This window comes from Sceloporus occidentalis, unplaced genomic scaffold (assembly GCF_023333645.1).
Source record: "Sceloporus occidentalis isolate IW3139 unplaced genomic scaffold, rSceOcc1.0.p SCAF_1, whole genome shotgun sequence".
NCBI lineage: Eukaryota > Metazoa > Chordata > Lepidosauria > Squamata > Phrynosomatidae > Sceloporus > Sceloporus occidentalis.
In genome coordinates this window covers 149389022-149408390 of record NW_028316981.1, presented here as the reverse complement: position 1 = coordinate 149408390, position 19369 = coordinate 149389022, and the positions used below count along the sequence as shown (strand labels likewise).

At 38.1% G+C, this 19369-nt stretch overlaps 1 protein-coding gene across 3 annotated transcripts in view; it reads left to right on the top strand.

Annotated features, from left to right (window-relative positions):
* The window catches only part of HELZ (helicase with zinc finger), a 183029-nt gene that overhangs the window by 107315 nt on the left and 56345 nt on the right, over positions 1-19369 (top strand). For all 3 annotated transcript variants that reach the window (XM_089540895.1, XM_089540888.1, XM_089540904.1), the window contains 7 exons: positions 1438-1616; positions 3077-3195; positions 4638-4783; positions 8224-8371; positions 13528-13711; positions 15419-15647; positions 18069-18273. In XM_089540895.1, the coding sequence (XP_089397021.1) occupies positions 1438-1616; positions 3077-3195; positions 4638-4783; positions 8224-8371; positions 13528-13711; positions 15419-15647; positions 18069-18273 (1210 nt within the window). The remainder of the gene's footprint in view (positions 1-1437; positions 1617-3076; positions 3196-4637; positions 4784-8223; positions 8372-13527; positions 13712-15418; positions 15648-18068; positions 18274-19369) is intronic.

Genomic DNA, 19369 nt, shown 5'->3' with positions numbered 1-19369 from the left:
TGAGTCTAAGGATTGTAAATGATAAGAGTAAGAGTATGTTTAATATCAATTCTATAATAAAATAGGAAAGGAACTAGTCTTAGGAAGTATCAAAATAGACAATAAGATTGATCTGTTGAAGTGATGTGTAAGGGAAAAGATGTCTAAGGATATTCTTTTATATTATGTATTGTAATTTTTAGTTTTAATCAATAAAATTTAAAAAAATTAAAAAAGAGACACAGGTGAATACCACAGCCTGTTTCTGCCAAAACACGGATATTTGAGGAGCAGTGGTGTCCCCTAGTGTGGTTCTCCACCCCCAACCCCCTAGTGATACCACTGTTGTGAATCAAAACTGATTGAGAAGATTAAAAAATCTAGACAATGAAGTCTCTGATTCTTGTGTTCTCATGTTGAATTGAGGAGCCTCAGTTCTGATGGGCAAGGAATGGTAACTTGAGAACCACAGCTTCTTTCAAAGAATGCTTATGATAGAATGGTGTAATCATGAAGTTGAAAGAGACTGCAACAACCATCTAGTCCAGTGTATAGGAGAGATCCTGTTGCCCCATTTCGTTGTCTGAACCTCTAGACAGAAGTGAAAAACCTCTCTTCACTACCAGAGTTCAGTTATACAGGCAAAACAAACATATTCACAGGGAGAGAGATGAACTATATAAAGACAAGCTAAAATCATTCTAACAGCAGATCCAAATGTGGGCGGTAAGTTACCAAGGAAGACCTTGCATGACCTTCGAAATGAGCAGAATAGGCAAGGGCAGAGCAAACAAAGGATTCAGTGAGCTGCATGTAGCAGGTACTTTCGTGTGTGGTTTTCTTAGGGAAGGAGAATGCTGTATTCTGAAACAAGAAAGGGTAGTCTCCAATCACGGTGATGAATTCTACAACTCAAAGAGCTTGGGAGGTTACTTGGTTGCTAGGATGTCCTGTGACTTCCATAGATAGGTAGTGGCTCAAGGATCAGAGCTCTAGCCTAACTTCATGAAGGATAGACAATTGGGAGTTATTTAACCCCAAAGCCTGTTTTTACAAAATGTCTGATGTGGATGTGGATGATGGTACTCACATTGTGAGATTTTTTAAATCTCATGAATATGAGTTCTAACCAGCGTCCCTTCTAATCAGTTGCTTATAGTAGATCCCTAATAAGAATATATTTAAACAGTATTTCAACAAATTATTGGAGTGGGTGTCTAAAAAACTCTTTGAATACATTTCAGTAATTTGAAGTGCAGAGCCAGGATGGTATGGGTAGTTGTGAGTAATGATAACCTTTTTAAAAAAAAATAATTAAAATAATGTAGAGTGTACATTAGAGAATACAATCTATGATGCATTAGATGGTACAAAAGTACTGTAGTAGATAAGATAAAAATATAAGAGTTCATTGCAACTGTGTTTTGTCACAAAGTAAGATCATCTCTTCTTTTCCAGGGTCTATTTTAGAAATCGCTGGGTAAAAACTGTCCACCCAGTGGTGCATCAGTACTGTTTGATTTCAAGCACACATTCCACCTTTCAGATGCCCCAAAAGGAAGACATTCTTAAACAACGAGTAATAGTGGTTACTTTGAATACTTCACAATATCTGTGTCAGCTGGATCTTGAGCCTGGTGAGGAAATGTGTATGATAAATGTTTTTTCTGTTCCTTTCTTTGGTATTCACAAATCTTGAAATATTTTTCTATCCAAAGTGAACACTATTGGGAAAGTAGATTTGTTAATTGGTGAGAACCCAGTCCACTTTTCTTTTCAGTTAACCACCACAATGTTTTCATGTACATGTTAAACAGCATGAGGAAAGAAAGTAAAATCCTGCAGAGCTTCACAGAATAACCCTCAAAAGGCAGAGTACTAATTCCACAGCACTGCTTTTCTATTTTGCTTTCCAAACAAAATTCAGTTATTATACCTCAGTCATACAGGAAAGCCACATACTGTATATACTCATGTATAAGTTTAGAAATTTAGGTAAAAAAATTGGCCCTAAAAACCTGAGTCGACTTATCCACGGGTCAATGTAAGTACTGTATCTTAACTCTTATTTCAAAGAAAGAACCATCCCCTGGTGAAAGTGAAGAGTATAATATGCCCTGGAAGCATTGACCCCCCTCTATTCTCTCATCCATCTAGCGTTAAGAGTGAGCACAGAGACTGATGTCTGCTTGAATTTTGGAAGTTATTTGACATTGTTTTGCTTTGCTTCATCCTTTAGATCCTTTGTTATATCCCCTAAATTTTACCCTCGACTTACCCAAGGGTCATATCAAAGTCCATAATTATGGCACCCAAACCTGCCCTCGACTTATACATGAGGTCGACTTATAGTTGAGTATATACAGTACATCATGTATGATAAGAGTGGATTTGTTTCATCATATGTCTTTAGAGTGGAGGGCTGTTTTTGGTGAAGGATTCCAGTACCTGTCACATGCACATTGACAGATTACCTCGTATTAACATAAATATGTGCAGATAAAGTCTACATAAGAATGCATAGTGTTTCAACTCAAAGTAGTACCTTGTCAGTTTCTTCTTCTATATAATTATGCAAAGTTAATAGAATGATTATGAATGACCAAACAGCTCAGCAAAGAATTATACTGCTTTACTTATCCCTGTTTTAATTTTTTTTAATCTCATATTTCATTGATCCTGAGCCAGAACTTTCTTCATAAGTGAAAGGATCTTTATTTTAGCTCTTTTGTTGGATTAGGTCTGTCTCCTAGGGGAAAAAAACCACTTGAACACATTTGACCACAGTAGAAATTAGCAGTTTAATTTTGGACATCAGTTCCAGCAGAGTTTTAAAATCTTCAGGGAAGAAAATTATCAGGAGCTTATCCTGTTTTCTAAAGTATTTTAATATTTTAGCTTTGCTGATCTCTCATTGGTAGGGTAGAATGGCAAGAGAAAGAGTAAAAACACCTTCCAATCCCACCCATTTTACAGGACACATTGCTGTGTTGATTGGATTTCAACTGGTTTCACAGAATGCATGTAACTGTTTTCATAGGATTGTCACCACTTCTATCACTTGATACTTAATATTTTCTCTGTTTCTGTTTTGTAGGGTTTTTTACACATATTCTGTTAGATGAAGCTGCACAGGCAATGGAGTGTGAGACTATCATGCCTCTAGCACTAGCAAATAAAAACACAAGAATTGTCTTGGCGGGAGACCATATGCAAGTATGTCTTCGTATTATTATTGATCTTATAATATAACTAAAAATGTGCAATCATATTAGTAAATTGCAACACATCAAATTCTTAAACAGATAGTGTGACATAATGGGTAAGGAAATGAAACATAAGTCAAGGAGTTAGTCACAAGACTAGTTAGTCTTTGACATTATTTACTCTTTGACAAAAAGCCATTCCCTTTCAGTCCTTTTCATTCTTAGTTTCCATCTGCACTGGGAATTAAAGAAGATCCAGATTGTAATCACTAGTGATGAATAGTGCAACAAAATCTAAAATCTACAAAACAGCGATATCTTTAATGGTCCAAACATCATTATATAAAGGGATCTTGTAGTATCTTTCACACTAACTGAGAGAAAGAAATTTGTTATATTAGCTTATCTAGATGCAGTCTATATAATGTAGATTCATGCATCTGATGAAGGAGATTGAATCTAGAAAAACATACGCTACAAACCTCTATCTCTCACCCTTAAAGGTGTTATATAAATGAATAAAATAATGCTGTGGATTGTGTTTCATTTTGACTCAAATTAAAGAGCCATCTACTTAATATGTAATATATGCACTTCCAATGAGTTTTTCAGGAATTAGGAGTGAGTTAATTTCATACTAAACTTGTGACTATTCAATATTGTTTTCCTGTTTGTTGAATATCTCTCTCTCTCTCTCTCTCTCTCTCTCTCTCTCTGTGTGTGTGTGTGTGTGTGTGTAACACACACACACACATACAGAGACAGACAGACAGAGACAGAGACATAGAGAGCGCTAGCTTGTGAGAAAGAAAGGACAACAGCATCTGACCCGTGCTTGCCTTTGCACTGTAAAGATTAGGCTTGTACAGAATCATATGTAATAACAAAATGTAAGAATGGGATTTTCAGGTCTTCAGTTTGGCACCAAGGTGGGCCAATATCCTAATGTCAGTAGCTGATATCGAATACAAATAGAAAACAGTTTGGATGTATTACTTTCGTGCCCTGTATTAGGAACCACTGGAGCCTCACATACTGGTAATTTATCATCCCATTTGCTTTTTTCACTGTTGGTCAAGATAATTAAGGGCCTAAATATTGTAAAGGCACTATATCCTGTCTGATCTTAGAAGTTAAGCAGGGTCAGTTCTGATTAGTAGTTGGATGGGAGACTGCCAGTGGATACCAGGTGCTGTAGGCTATATTTCAGCAGAAGGAACTGGCAAAACCACCTCTGATTATTTCTTGCCTAAGAAAAGCCTATGAAATTCATGAGGTCATCATAAGTTTTCAGGCAACATGAAGGCACATAGACATACATAAGACATTTAATGTCATTTCTATGCATTTGCTGTTAGCTTTTCTTGTATTTTATAAGACAGCTTAAAATATTCTAGATATTACATTATAAGGCTAAATAAACAACACTTTTCTTCTTTTTCTCTATTGCAGCTTAGTCCTTTTGTGTACAGTGAATTTGCCAGAGAGAGAAATCTTCACGTCTCACTACTTGATCGTCTCTATGAACATTACCCTGCAGAATTTCCATGCAGGATCTTGTTGTGTGAGAACTATCGCTCCCATGAAGCAATCATCAAGTAGGTGTGAACTTTTTCACTGTATCACACTTTTGCCTGGCTGTTGCAAATGTCTAATAGAAGCATTTCTTTTAAAAAAGAATCCATTGCCACAGTTGAAAAGAGAAGTCTAATCACTTAAAACTTTTAAAACACTACTGTTTCTGTGTATGAATAGTGAATATATAAGAACATTATTTTACTATGCAATTTTTAAAAAACGAGGTTAGCTGAATTTCTTAATGATTGATACAACAAAAGCTATTGTAAAGACCATGGTGGTGGTCCAACTGATTTATAGCCACAGTGATTTTAATGTTGATTAGTTGATTCCTAACACTCATTCTTCCATTCTCACTCTTGTGAGCCTCCTGAAAGAATTTTAGGTATTTTGCATGACTACTCCATTTTTCCAAAATTAGTCTATTGGAACCTGCTGAAATATGCACAGGAGGGAACACCTAACATGAAATATTCATTATTCTAGATATCTAGAATAATGAATATTTCATGTTAGGCCAAAGACTGCTAATTCTTGCATATTGAAGTGCTTACATCTAGATATCATGTAAGAGAGAAGCAGTATACTTAATTTGCCAGTGGTCTAAGCCAGAAACATAGGACGAGTAATGGCAATTCATGGTATGCTGATTCTTATGGTCCAGAGTCTAGGTGGAGATCTGGAAAAAGGAAACTGGTGCGGGAAATAGGCAGGGATGAAGCTGCATTTGGGGAATGCTATAAAGCAGGCTTGTGGAAGGTACAGCCCTCCAGGTTCCCATCATGCCTCACCACCAGCCAAGCTGAAGGACATTTTAGCCAGGATCATGAGGCCTTGGTTGTAGTTTCTCCCCTTATGGTGATGCTACATCACCATAAGCGGAGGAACTACAACTAAGCCCTCATGAGCCTGGCTAAAACTTCTTTCAGTTTGGCTGGTGGTGAGGCATGATGGAAATGGTAGTTCATCAGAACCTAGAGGGTGTAAGTTTCTTGTCCTTGCTCTAAAGAGACAGAGGCTAGAATCCTGTTGGCAGACTGTGCTAACGATTGTCCTCTTTTCAATCAAGTGCAGCCATCCTGGGAGAAGACATTAAAAATCTGCTGGCTTTGAGCAACCCATTTCTACAATAGCTTTCTTCTTTCACAGCTGCTACACCCATAAGCTTTTTTCTTCCTTCTACCACTGTCCGTACTGGCATAATTATGCCAGTGTAGTGGACCAACATCCTTTTGGCTAGACACTCTGTTAAGGTGACAACATGTTTACGTGCTTATCATAGACAGAGGATTCATGCATAAATGTCAGACTGAATGGGTCCAAACTATAACCCTCGTGCTCATGTTGAATCATGAAGAGAAATTGTGGGATTATTTTGGATTTACGACCTTCCCTAATCCTACAGTTTTTCCATTGGTAGATTGGAAAGGCTAATAATAATTTACCCATGAGTAAGTTATTAGGAGCAGATCACAAGAATGTAGGCTCTCCCCTTCTGTAATGCCCTATCAGTTCATACTCTAGAGCTTTATTGTGGAGTTGATGCCCTTGAAACATTTTTGGGAACAGGCATAGCATCAGTAGTACTGTAAAAAGTAAGTAGGTTTTTTTTAAAGATGATTGTAGGTCCTACAGTACTACAGGTTGGATACATTGCTCTATACTGAGCTAGGCAACTGTGAAAGCATGGAAGCTAGTTTTCAACTCTGGTTCCATGGAGAGCTGTAGCCCTCAAGGTTCATCCAGAGATCAGCCAAAAATGAAAGCAGCTTTAATTTTTGTTTGATTTTTTTGTGTCATTAGTGTCAAGAGTGTCATTAGACTAGTTTTGGATATTTTTGCTACATTTATTTTGGGGAGGGTATAGTGTAGTGATTCCTAAGTGGACGATACTACCCCCTGGGGGTGGTGAGGAAAAAGGGGGGCTTCAGTGCAGTTGCCCAGCTTCATTCCAAGTAGCGAAACAGATTGGAAATTACTAACATGGGGATCTAAAACTTCTCAATGCCTTCCAGCCAGATAGTAGAAAATGTCCCTGCACCAAGCACGCCTATCCATTAAAAATATGAAGACAGTGTTTTACGGATAAGATGTATATTTATTTCTTCAGATTTATAAAAAACTTAAATAAACTGTTTTATAAAGTTAAGAATTATTTGTGAAATACATATGCTTGTTTAACTCTGTAATGCTAGACTACTTGTTCTGAATTTGTAGTAGGACAATGGATCTTATATCAAGAAATAGGCATGAGCGGTGCTAGGGTTGTCACCCAAGGGAAAAGAGGGCAACAGCCCAAAAATGTTTGGGAACTATTGGTGTAGAGTTTCAGTTACGTGGATTTAGAGACTGTAAAAAGAAACCTTTAACACCACATGTAACCAATAGGTTTTAGTTTTCCAACCCTGTCCTCTGCTGTGTGAGTGCTCTTCAGCTGCTACCAAAAAAGTTGTGGCCATTTATAATGTAAGAAAGTGTTTATGTATTTTATCTCCCTCTTCCAGTTAGTAGTGTTTGCCACCCACTATTTACCACTAGGGAAATAAAAATTATTCATACTCTTATTCATACTCTTATTTGGCATTCATTCATTTTAACAAGTTTCCTCCGTTCATTTTTTGGCCTGAATCCAAAGGGCCCCTGTAGGTATGCCAAGGAGGATAGCTGTCCATTGGAAATGTTCACTCCCTCTATTCCTTAAGGCGTATTCCATGCTGTGTCATAAACTTTCACCTGATTTTCAGAGATGTGTGCATGCACAATCTACTTTTCATCCCCTCTCCCAACTCAATTGTTTTATATGTTATTTCTCTTTTATGTGAGGCTTGTAAGTACACCTCAATACAAATTTTTGTTGCCCTTGTCTTTTGTTTTCTAGCTTTTGTGGCATCATCTAAAAACTCTGTTCCTAGCTGTTTCATATTCAGAATGTGCTTGAATATTGTATCACAGAGAAAAGTAATTGTTCTCACCATAAAATATTCACCACACTTTAGATGTAGAAATATCACTGGAATCAAATCAACCTGTACTGCTTGACAATGTATACCATCCTTAGAAATGGAAATGTAGACCAGTGTGCATGTGCCCTTATTCCGGCCATGCCTTCTTTTCTTCTGTTTCCATGAATACATAGTTTATTGCCTAGCAACAGCTCTCTTTCTTACTTGGGCAGAAGGAGAAAGAAGGTTCTCTTCTAGCCTTTGGAGACAGGGAGATAAATTAAATGCAGGCTGAAGGATATTTGCCTCCTGTTACTGTGGGATGAGCATGTGAGTGCCTTCCCCATTCTCTTCCATGTGGTTGTGTCTGTTTTAATCTTACCTCCACCTCCTCTGTGTAGATCAGCAAGAATTGTTTTGCATTACAAAAGCATTATTTTATTTATTTTTTAATTTGGCATTGAGTTTTAAAGTTAATATGTATTTTCCACATTCTGTTTGTGCTTTCTTCACTGCAGTTATACTTCTGAACTTTTCTATGAGGGCAAATTGATGGCAAGTGGAAAACAGCCAGCACACAAAGATTTCTACCCTCTGACTTTCTTCACAGCACGAGGAGAAGATGTGCAAGAAAAAAATAGTACTGCTTTTTACAACAATGCTGAGGTAGCACTTGGGTTTCACCTTTAATCGCTTCTCGTTTGTTGTAATTTTTGCTGCATGTCATTATTTTTTCCCTTCCAGAATGGTTTTTCTCATGCCTTGTTCGATGCTTTAAACGATCCTGGGAATGCTAATTTGGAAATTAGTATGTTCTTGCGCCTAGGCAAATGGCCTCTTCACTTCACCGTTTCAATATGAATCCACATAGTTTTGCATTTTAGCTACCTTTGGCAAGGTGATATTGATAATGTGCATTGTGGCTTCTACATAGAAATGAGTCTTTTAAGTGGAAGAAGTAGATAGTTCTCCAAAGTGGTTCATAGTAAAAGACGTATGCAAAGCCCAAAATCCATTGCCATTCCATTTTTTACAGTCCTGTCCTTGACAAAAAGAAAGCAAAATTTATTCTTAAAATGCTAACACAATAAGGTTCTTAACCCCATTGGGCCACTGGATTATATTTTTGTAAATATAAATTCATTTGCATAATATTAGTCTCTGCTTTGTTCCCATAAATTGGAATATCCACCTTTTAGTACCATGGCTATTGTGATTACTTAAAGATTTATGTGCCTCAATCCTTCTCAGTAATCCTGAAATTTAGCAGTATATTCCCACTGATAATTGCATTTTATTATTTTAATGAGTGATGTGCTTTAATACTGTAGTTTAAGGGGCTCAAGACATGGCTGCTAAGGAACGGCTCCATGCCACCCCTTTCCTCACTGTATCAGAGCCACAGCCCTGTCCTGGTCTTTCTGTGGCACAAAAAGAAGCCACAACAACAACAACAATAATAATAAATTTATTTTTATCCCGCCCCTCTGTGCAATACAACTTGAGTAGCTTACAGCATTAAAATATATATTCCATATCCACCAACCCCCCCTCCACAAAATACAATTAAACAATTAACAATTTAAAACATCACTTAAAATAATAGCAGACCAACAGTAACTGCAGCAGAGTCAGGCGTAAACAGGTTAAGCTTTCTTTTGGTGGCCGGCTGTTTATTCAGGAAGGGCCTGCTAGAAGAGATCCGTCTTAATGGCTTTTTAAAAGCTGTTTAAGGTGGTAATATGACAGATCTCGTCCACAGGCCGTTCCATAATCTGGGAGCAGTTGCAGAAAAGGTCCTCTGGGCAGTTTGAAGACAATCTAGTTTTTATAGGTTGCAGCAAGCTCCTGCCAGAGGACAGAGGACTGAGCCATGCCCCCACACTGCCCCCACCGGTCTGTAGAGGCTCTGAGTCTAATACTCACTTTTGTATATTTTTAATTGTATTGTTCTTTTAACTTATAAGGTGCTTTGAGTTCCAATTTTTTGGGGGAAGTGAGATATAAATAAATATAACAACAGCAGCAACACGTAATCTGCTCACAATACAAATGGTGTTCTGAATCTTTTGTTGTTCTTGGGAAGCTGGGAGTCTGGACCTTTTTGTCCATCTTATGACCCAGTTTCATTACGAATGGTGAGGCAGTACCCTTATTGTATCTCCCCATCACTACCAAAGTCTCTCTTGTGGCACCATGTTTTTATCACCTTTCATTTGGAAACCATCTCGAAGCTTCCACACTTCTCCCCAAACTGATCATTGTTATGGGGCAATCATTAACCCTTTGTTTACCTGGAGGAGAGACTATACCCCTCGATTATGTTACCCAGATAATGGCAGAATACATTATCATATGGTGAGAATACATTTGAAGAATCCTTATCAAAATTTGTTCTGTTTTTCTTAGTGAGTAGCATTATCAATATCTTGTTCTTCTCTTCAACTCACCCTCACTCTCACCCTTCACAGAGTGTTGATTACTGTGACAGTTTTACTGCAGCAGAATGACTTGTCTTGGTCAGACTTTGGATTATATCCTTTGACTACTTTTGTTACATCTCTCCTCACTATTAACACTCGATTTCTTCTTAGATTTTCGTTCCCTGAGTCAAACATTGTGTAATTATCTGACTCAAAAGTCTCATTCATGTCACTTTAGCTTGTTCACCCCAATTATTGCAATGTTTATGTGTTCCATTTCTTGTTTTACTAAGGGTCTGTACAAACAGCCCCTAAGGGGCGGCATGCAACCACCTCTTTACTGGTTGGATTGGGGCCACGGCCACCACATGCCGCAGCCCTGATCTGGTTTCTGGAGTGCGGAGAAAGGAGCCGCAAAATGCAGCTCCTTTTTGCACCCTCTAAAAGGCGCTACAGCTGTGGCAATGCAGCTTTGTGACGGCCTTTTGGCACTGCATCATCTAGATGCAGCGCCAGGGTCATGCCATGATGCTGGACACCATCTAGAATGCTGCGCAGCGTCATGTCATGAGGGGGCAGAGTCACAGCGTTGAGTATGCGGACGCTCTGGCGTGACTCTGCCCACAGGCCAGCACTTTGTGCCTGTCTGTACTGGGCCTTAGTGTATCTTTCCCTGAACCTTACTTCTCACATTCCATATTCCTGTAATATGTGTTGTGCAGCTTCTGACTTTCCTTTAGTCTTTGAACATACCAACAGTTGAACATCCTTTCAGCTTAAATCCAGTTGCTTTGTTAGCTGCAGCACTACCTGTATTTGTCTTCTGCTCTTCCCCAGTAGCTTGTTGAATACCATCTAGCCTCGAAGTTTCGTCTTCTGGCACTATTCCTTTGTTTTATTTTGTGTCTCATCATAGAGTTTTTATGGTCAAAGATCTCAAAGGCACGTTTACTGTGCCTCCTTCAAATGTTAGCTATGATGCCACTGTGATTGTCCGAGAGAGTGTCCTCCAGTGTCACTTACCACTACTGCTGCTTCCTAGTAGCTGTTTGGCACATTTTGTCTGGCTCCTCAGAACAACTCAGTCCAACATAGAAGACCCTATCAGCAGCACTGATGCTGTCAGAGTACAGTCGTCCCTTGACTTTAGCGGCTTTTGGACTCATGAATTTGATTATTTGCCAGTCCCTAGCTGTGTGCACGCACAGTCCTCCTCCTTTCTCCCTCCCGGGCTTTTCCTCTGGAAATGGGGGGAAAGCCAAGGAGGGAGAGAACAGGCAGGAAGTTGTGTGCATGCCACTCTTGCAGCTCCTCCACTGTCTCAGGCAGCTTCACAGAGCTACCTAAGGCATTGGAAGGGAAGTGGGGGACCCGTACATGCACACTCCCTTACCCTTCCAGAGCCTCAGACAGCTTCACAGAACTATCTGAGGCATTGGAAGGGAGGCGGGGACTCACGAGTGCACACTCCCCTGTCCTTTTAGTGCTTCAGACAGCTTCCCCAGAGCTACTGTCTGGGAGATGGAAGTGCACGCGTGAGCCTATGCACTGCTCTCGCCCTCCTTATACTTTATTCACGGAATTTTGACTTTTGCAAGGGGCCCTAACCCCCACGAAAGTCAAGTGTCAATTGTAGGGTTAACTGTAGTCTCTTGCCTCACAATCCCACCACTATGGGAATGTAGTGCTATTGGTAGGATGTTTTGCTTACTTACTTTGAGCCCAAAATGATTTCTGGTTCATAGTTCTGAAAATGTAGTCTTGCCATCATGTAGTGTGCTAACTAGCAACATCCAGAGAAGAGACTATGGCATACATTAGATATGATATAATGATTATTAGCTTTAGGAAGAATGTTTTAAATAGAGCAAATATTGTAGCATTTCTTAGCAAGCACAAAAGTATTTTATTTAGTACATTTTGGCAATGTGTGTACCAAAGTGGAGAAAGACCTATAGGGTTTCTCCCCAGGAGAATTGTTGCAGTAGTTTCTTCATCATTTCTGTACAAAATCGTCTGACAGTAGTCACGTAGAGAAGCAAATTTTGCATTTTCTTTGGTCTTGTATTGTGAGATTGAAAACTTTGTCTCATTTGATGTTGAATCTTGGTTCTGACTGTTCTAAATTTAAATTGATTTAAGTAGTCTGTGTGAATTCTTTATTTTGCCAAACTTTTTTTCAGTGTGATTTGCCCAGCCCTCAAGCTTAGAATAACTCATAGAGTAGTACCCAAAGCAAATTAAAAAAAGGGAAAAGTTTTGGTACTCATTTGTCAGTTGCCCTTCTCAGTTCTCTAATGCACCACTCTAACTAGCCATTTACTACAATGGCAAGTGTAGAGGCAGGGGAGAGATTATACAAACCATAGAATGAAGGCTTTTAATTTGTTCTGATCACATGATGTGTTTGTAGTGCATATTGTCTTTCTCAAAATTCTGTCAAGTGTACTTGATAATTTCACTTTCTCTGGATACTATGGAGAAAGAAATTATTTACAGTGCTTGCAGTTTCCTCTGTCTTTAAGATGCTCATCTTGTTTTTTTCAACTTACACATATTGTTCAACATGAGATGTGTGCTGTTTTGGATGAACTCATCAAGAGGTTGCAGGACGGGGAGTCATGTTCCTAGGGGAATCCTCAATCAGTTTTATTTAATGGCCTGCCTCATGGTGGCCAGAGTGTAGTAGATCTCAACTTGTGCAGATAATTTGCACCTGAGAGAATTTGAGGAGGACAAATTGGAGGTCAGTACCCAGTTGTCTCTTCTCAATATAGTATGATCACATTACATGACATCTCTTGACAAATTTGTGTTTTTGTGAAGCAACTATGGCCACACCGATATTGTTTCACTGCTTATGCTGGAAGGATTACAACATCTAGGACACAGCTCCTCCATATATAATGGAAAAGCAGTTTAAAGATTTTTCATTTAAATAAATATAGTTCTGTTGACTGATTGGACAGCTGTGGTGTCCTGTGAGATACAGTTCTGTGATGTGTGCTGTATATTATTTTAAGTCTCACTTTTGCATAAAGAAAAGAAATAAATGTAAGGAAAAATGTAAAAATAAATATATGTTAGTTCTGTCTATTTCAACAAAGCAAATTGCCATTGTTTGTGCTTAGCTTAAAGGGTCTACTCATTTTTGGATCCTTCTGATTGCATGTTAAGGTTACAGAGACGATGTTGATTATTGTGGAGGTATGCCTATAAATTATAGTGTTAATTGTTGAAAAGAGGGTATTTCAGTTGTAGATTAATAAATATTATAAAAATGCTTCCATAATATGCTTTGCTTTGTTTTGAAGCATTACTTTTTATCCAGGGGACTAATACCAATCTTTTAAAAAGTCCTGTTCAGTTTTTAGTATGAGTTTTTTTCCTCCTTTCAAGGTGTTTGAAGTAGTGGAACGTGTTGAAGAACTGAGAAGAAAGTGGCCAGTAGCCTGGGGAAAATTGGATGATGGCAGTATAGGTGTTGTAACACCATATGCTGATCAAGTGTTCCGAATTCGGGCAGAGCTTCGAAAAAAGAGATTGTCTGATGTCAGTGTTGAAAGAGTGCTAAATGTTCAGGGTAAGTAGCACATACACATGTATGGTTCTTTGAAACTAGCTGAGTATTTGAAATAATTGTTAATGGGTCAGCAGTTTTATTTACCTAGTATTTTATTCAAGAACCAGTTGTGAAAATTCTTGGCTACACTTTTTACTTTAAGTTTATATTGTGTAATAAATTGAATAATAAGTGTAATATAATTATAGTTTGTGCATAGACAGATATATAAAGTGGGTCCTCAGTATCTCATGAGCTTTGGTTCCAGGACCCCCCATGGATATCAGAATCCATGGACGCTCAAGTCCCACTATATACAAAGTTGTTGTAAAATGGTGTCCCTTATATAAAATGGCAAAGTCAGGGTTTGCTTTATGGAATTTTTTATGTGAATATTTTCATACCCTGGTTGGTTGAATCAGTGGATGCAGAGTCTGTGGTTACAGAGGACCAACTGTAGAAGTACTGTTTCTATGTTGTTCTTAATTACCTTTTTTCTATGAATTTTCAGTATACAGCAGATTCTATAAATGCCTTATCAGTTATCTCAGTGTGGGGAACTGGCATTTCTCTTTTTCGAGTTTAACAAGGACTGGTACCGTATTTGTGCCCATTGGTTACAATTGTTTCTATCCTGGAAACTTTCCAGGGATGGCAGCCCTTGGCTTAGAGAATCATAGGTGCGTTACAGACTGCCTGAAAGCGGCGGTCTGCCGCCACCACCATTAGCGGTGCCGAGGAGCCTCAGCGGCCAAACCGCAAGGCTCCCCGGTGCCGCAAAAAAGCGACAAATGGTGCTTCTTGTTGCGGCACGCTAATGACGCCACAAGGTGCCAATGGTGCACTCGCGATGTCATTAGCGACGTGCAGACGCTAAGCACCCGCTACTCAAGATGGCAGCGCCCGTGTAGAATGGGCGCCGCCATTTTGTACATCCCCAGGACGTACTAGGGTTAGGGGCGTGGGTAAAGCACGCCCTTTCCTAACCCTAGTACCTCCTGGGGACGTACTTTACGCCCGTGCGGAACGGGCCATAGTATCATAGAATCATAGTGTTGGAAGAGATGCCTAGGGCCATCCAGTTCAACCCCTTGCCATGCACAATCCAAGCACTTCCAACAGATGGCCATCCAGCCTCTGTTTAAAAAGCTCCGAAGAAGGAGACTTTGAGCAGCACTGAGTTATGTCACATTGCTATTCATTTTGTATGGCTTTCCCATCTCCTGCCTTCTCTTTAGTCTTAACCATACCATTGTTAAATCTAGTTTGGATACTACATAGGTACTTGGTCTATGTCTGTAATAAACATGTACCTTGAAACTGTGGTTTGCTGTCTCTTTCTGCCCCCCCCCCCCCCCCCCGGTCTCACCTCCCTCGTAGTATATTATTTCTTGCAATGATTTACCATGGCTCAGAGCTAGATACCAAGATTTGTTACTCCACTTTACATATATATGACTGTGTATAGATATGGGAGGATTCAAAGAAATATGTCTTGCCCACCCTACAGATATTTCTGGTAATAGAGGAATGATGAAGACTTAACCAGTAAATGATTCTTGCTATTTCTCATGCAGTACTGTTTTAACATAGAGCTCCTTAAGTGAGAGGTAGCAATCCAGGTTCTAGAATTACATATACTAAGTCAATCTATTACTAGCTATTATTAGCAACAACAACAACAATAAAAAAGGATAAAATTATCTTATACCTTTCTTTTTTCTACAGGAAAGCAGTTTCGAGTATTGTTTCTCAGCACAGTACGAACACGGCATACATGCAAACACAAGCAAACACCAATAAAACGGAAGGAGCATTTATTGGAAGATTCAACAGAAGACTTAGATTATGGTTTTCTTTCCAATTATAAGCTTCTCAACACAGCCATTACAAGAGCACAATCCCTAGTAGCTGTGGTGGGAGATCCTATTGCTTTATGTTCCATTGGCAGATGCAGGTACACCAAACATGTGGTATGAGCAACCAGTAAATAGTAGTGATGAAAATATTTTATATTTAATAATTGAAAGTTGGACTGTTGTTTGGAAAGTAATCCACTCCCATTTCAAGTGCCCTGCCAATATGAAATCTGTTCACTTTCCCAAATATTTTGAGAAAAAAATTGAGCCTTAGAGGGAAAAAAATGTCCGTGTTCTTTACCCTTGACTGATATTAAGAGCTATCTTAATACCTGAGTCATTTTTTATTTTATCAGAAAAAATTATGCTCTACTAGCAGGATCTTAGTCTAATACAGATCTCTTCTGTATTTCTCCCTCAGTTTTATAAGTGGGTGTAGAAATTTAATGTTTTAATGCCCTCTCAGGTAAAAAGCTTTCCTACAGATGAGAAAAGCAGCATGTCACAGGAAAAGAGTCTCAATTAACTTCCTTTTTGACATGCTGGCTTTTTTGTCTGTAGGTAAAGTGTGTCATGAGGGAGCTTTCAAGTATGATGTCTCATGCACAAAGACACCAGTGTGGGATTATGCAGTCCAGGAAAGGATGCTTTACAAGACTTTACTGCACATTCAGATCAGCTCTCAGCACAAATCTTCTCCAAATAATAGCATCATTGACCAAAAAGTAGATGAGATAATGCAGACATGTATTGTGTATTTCATTCCAGCCGCTGGATTTTATTCTTTGGGGATAAAACATCAACTTGCTGGTTGTCAAAAAGGATCAGAACCCAAGTGTTTTATTTTTTTTAATGCCATTTGGGTTCCTTGAACTCTATTTTTGTTTAAGAGAAAGAATATGAAAAAGTGAAGTGGTTTAGTTAATCCAGAGTATCTTTGTGGGTTACTAAATTGAGTATAATGTTACAAGGTTATGGTCCTTTTGTAAGAATGTGGAGTAAGATTGGATTAGACAGCAGTTGCTTGTCACTGAGAGAGAAGAGCATGAACTCTTTATGCAATTTCCTGGACAAGAATTTCCTATGTGACACACAGAACAACCTGTGAGAGCTTTTTCTTAGTCACTTGATATGAAAGGTGTGGTTAGAGACATTTAGAAATTTAAAATTATCATTATTGTAAACTCTGAGACGCTTCTGGTTACATACAGTGTTAATGGCAAAGCACAGACAGGGAACTCAATGATGTTCCAGCATGACATCCTTATAATAAACCTTAACTGCATAGAAAAAGTTGGGAATGTGCTTTGATTTCATACTTGGCATGTGTTATGCCATTTTAATCCAAATAAACAATATAATTGAGTTGTACATTTTTGTATAACCTTCTAAGTCAGACTCAGTTTTTAACCATTTCTTTGCTGCAAATTATGAATATTGTTTTTGGTAAGGTTTTGTTTTCATTCTGAGACTCATGCTCTGTTTGAAAGGCATGCTAAAAATGAAGATATTCAAAGAATAAAAAGGGGTACAGGAATATTTATAGGAAATTCTACTTGATTTGGTAAAACAAAACAATTGAAAGTGGAGAGTGCTTTACTTTTATAAATGTTCCAATATCTGTTGGAGTAAAGCAGTAATATGCCCTGGTCAGATATTAGGGTTTGTTTTTTATAAAAAAGGTTAGATTAGGAAAGAATCTTTGATAGAAGTTTATTTTAAAATCTTTAGCATATATTGTATAGCAGAGCTGTCAGATTTCCATTCATTGGTATTATAGCCCTATAATAATAAGTGTGCCATGTGTGAAGAATCTCCATGGGGTACTGTGCAAATCAAAAATGCATGGTTTTCTAAAGTTCTAGTACTAAGCTTGATGGCTATATTAATATGCTATAGGCAACTCTATCAAAATTTTCCTAATGCCTGAATGTTGATGTTTATTTTTCTTGAGTTCATCACTATTTGTCTCAGAATCAAATAGTACTGTCATGAAAGGGATATATAGAAACATAGCACAATGCTGGATTCAAAACCCAATTTGGGAAATGTGTACCAATGTACTCAACTATAAGTCAATCTCATGTATAAGTCAAGGGCAGGTTTTGGGACCAAAATTACATATTTTGATATGACCAGTGGATAGGTCAAGGTTAAAACTTTAGGGCATGTAACAAAGCAAAGTTTCTAGGCGAAAAGCAAAGGAAAACAATGCCAAAGAACTTAGAAAAGTTCAGCAGGTGTAACTATTTGTGACCACATTAAAGGCAGGATGGATGAAAGAGTGAGGGCGGGGCGGTCAGTGCTTCCCGAACAGATTACTCTCTTGCCTTTCACCAGGAGATGTTTTTTCTTTTTATATGAGTTAAAGTACAGTATTTACAGTACATTGCCCTGTGGATAAGTTGACTCAGGTTTTTGGAATCAATTTTTTGACTAAAATCTTTAGACTTATACATGAGTATATACAGTATGTAGCAAACAATAAAATTCTATCCCTTTTATACTGACTTCTTTAGGAAATTCTGGGAAAGGTTTATTGCCTTGTGTCATGATAATGAAAGTCTGCATGGTATCACATTTGACCAGATCAAAGCTCAGTTGGAAGCTTTGGAATTAAAGAAAACCTATGTATTGAACCCACTGGCTCCTGAATTTATTCCACGGGCTCTACGTCAGCAGCATTCATCAAACATCAGTAAACTACAGCAATCTCCACCAAAGGTAAAGTGTCACCAGTGATGAAATTATTAAGAGCTATCAAGCATCTGTCAAGAAATAAAATGAACAGGTGGATTGTTTTGTTTCTTCATGTGAGTAGGAACAGTGCTGGACTGAAGGACTGTTATCAGGTGTTGTAGAATGTAGCTGTATATTAAGTAGTAGGGTTTGTGAGAAAGTAGGTTTAAAAGATATTGCAGTAATCCAGCCAAAAGCTGCTAAAATTCATGTGAGAAATTATATTTGCTATGTTACATTTTGTAAGGGTGCACTGTATTAGAACCTTGAGGAGGGAAATCCTGTTTTTAAAAAATTGCATGTTTTTGTTTGCAAGTTAACCACTATATCAGTTTTTCAAATTAATGCTATTTTCATTCACATTTTCAGAGTTTATTTGACAGAATAGAAAGAGAAAGCTTTTTCCTTGGCAGTCATTTGCAGAAGAATTCTCATAATTGGAAATATTCATTTATCAGAATTCATTACCTTCTGCAACATAATGAAGATGATGCATTGAAATGTTAGGCTTTTAGGAAATGGCTTGTCCAAAAATTACTCTTCACTTTCAAGATCCATATATTAATAACACTCCTATTTCTGCAGAGGTTTTATTATGGCATGCAGTTTGGAGTTAGAACATTTGTCATCTTGCTTTTTAATTATCAATTAGAAGCCATAATATTTCTGACATACGTTGTAGTGTAAAAGGAAAAAAATAGTTTCCTGAGACTCAGTGGAATTTTGTTAAAGGGTATCGTTAGTCATAAAATTTATGTTAAACCTACACTCTGCCCACAGACTTCTTTCTTCTCTCATTGACAAAGGAATAAAGTACATGACAAATACATGTTCAGTGATGAACTTTCAGGTTTGAATTTCAACTTAGGATCTGAAGAGAGAGTGCTTGGCTATAGTTCTTCTTTTACAGCTTCATAAACCATTGCTTAAGAAGCCATGGATAAATGTCCAAAAAAACATCCAGTATGTAAATTTGTGGTTTAATGGTAATGGTGCTAAACATGCTGCTAGAGTTCCAGTTATATAATATGCAAGCTTTCCATCTGAGTGTCACTACCACAAGATCCGGAATAAGGGTGTT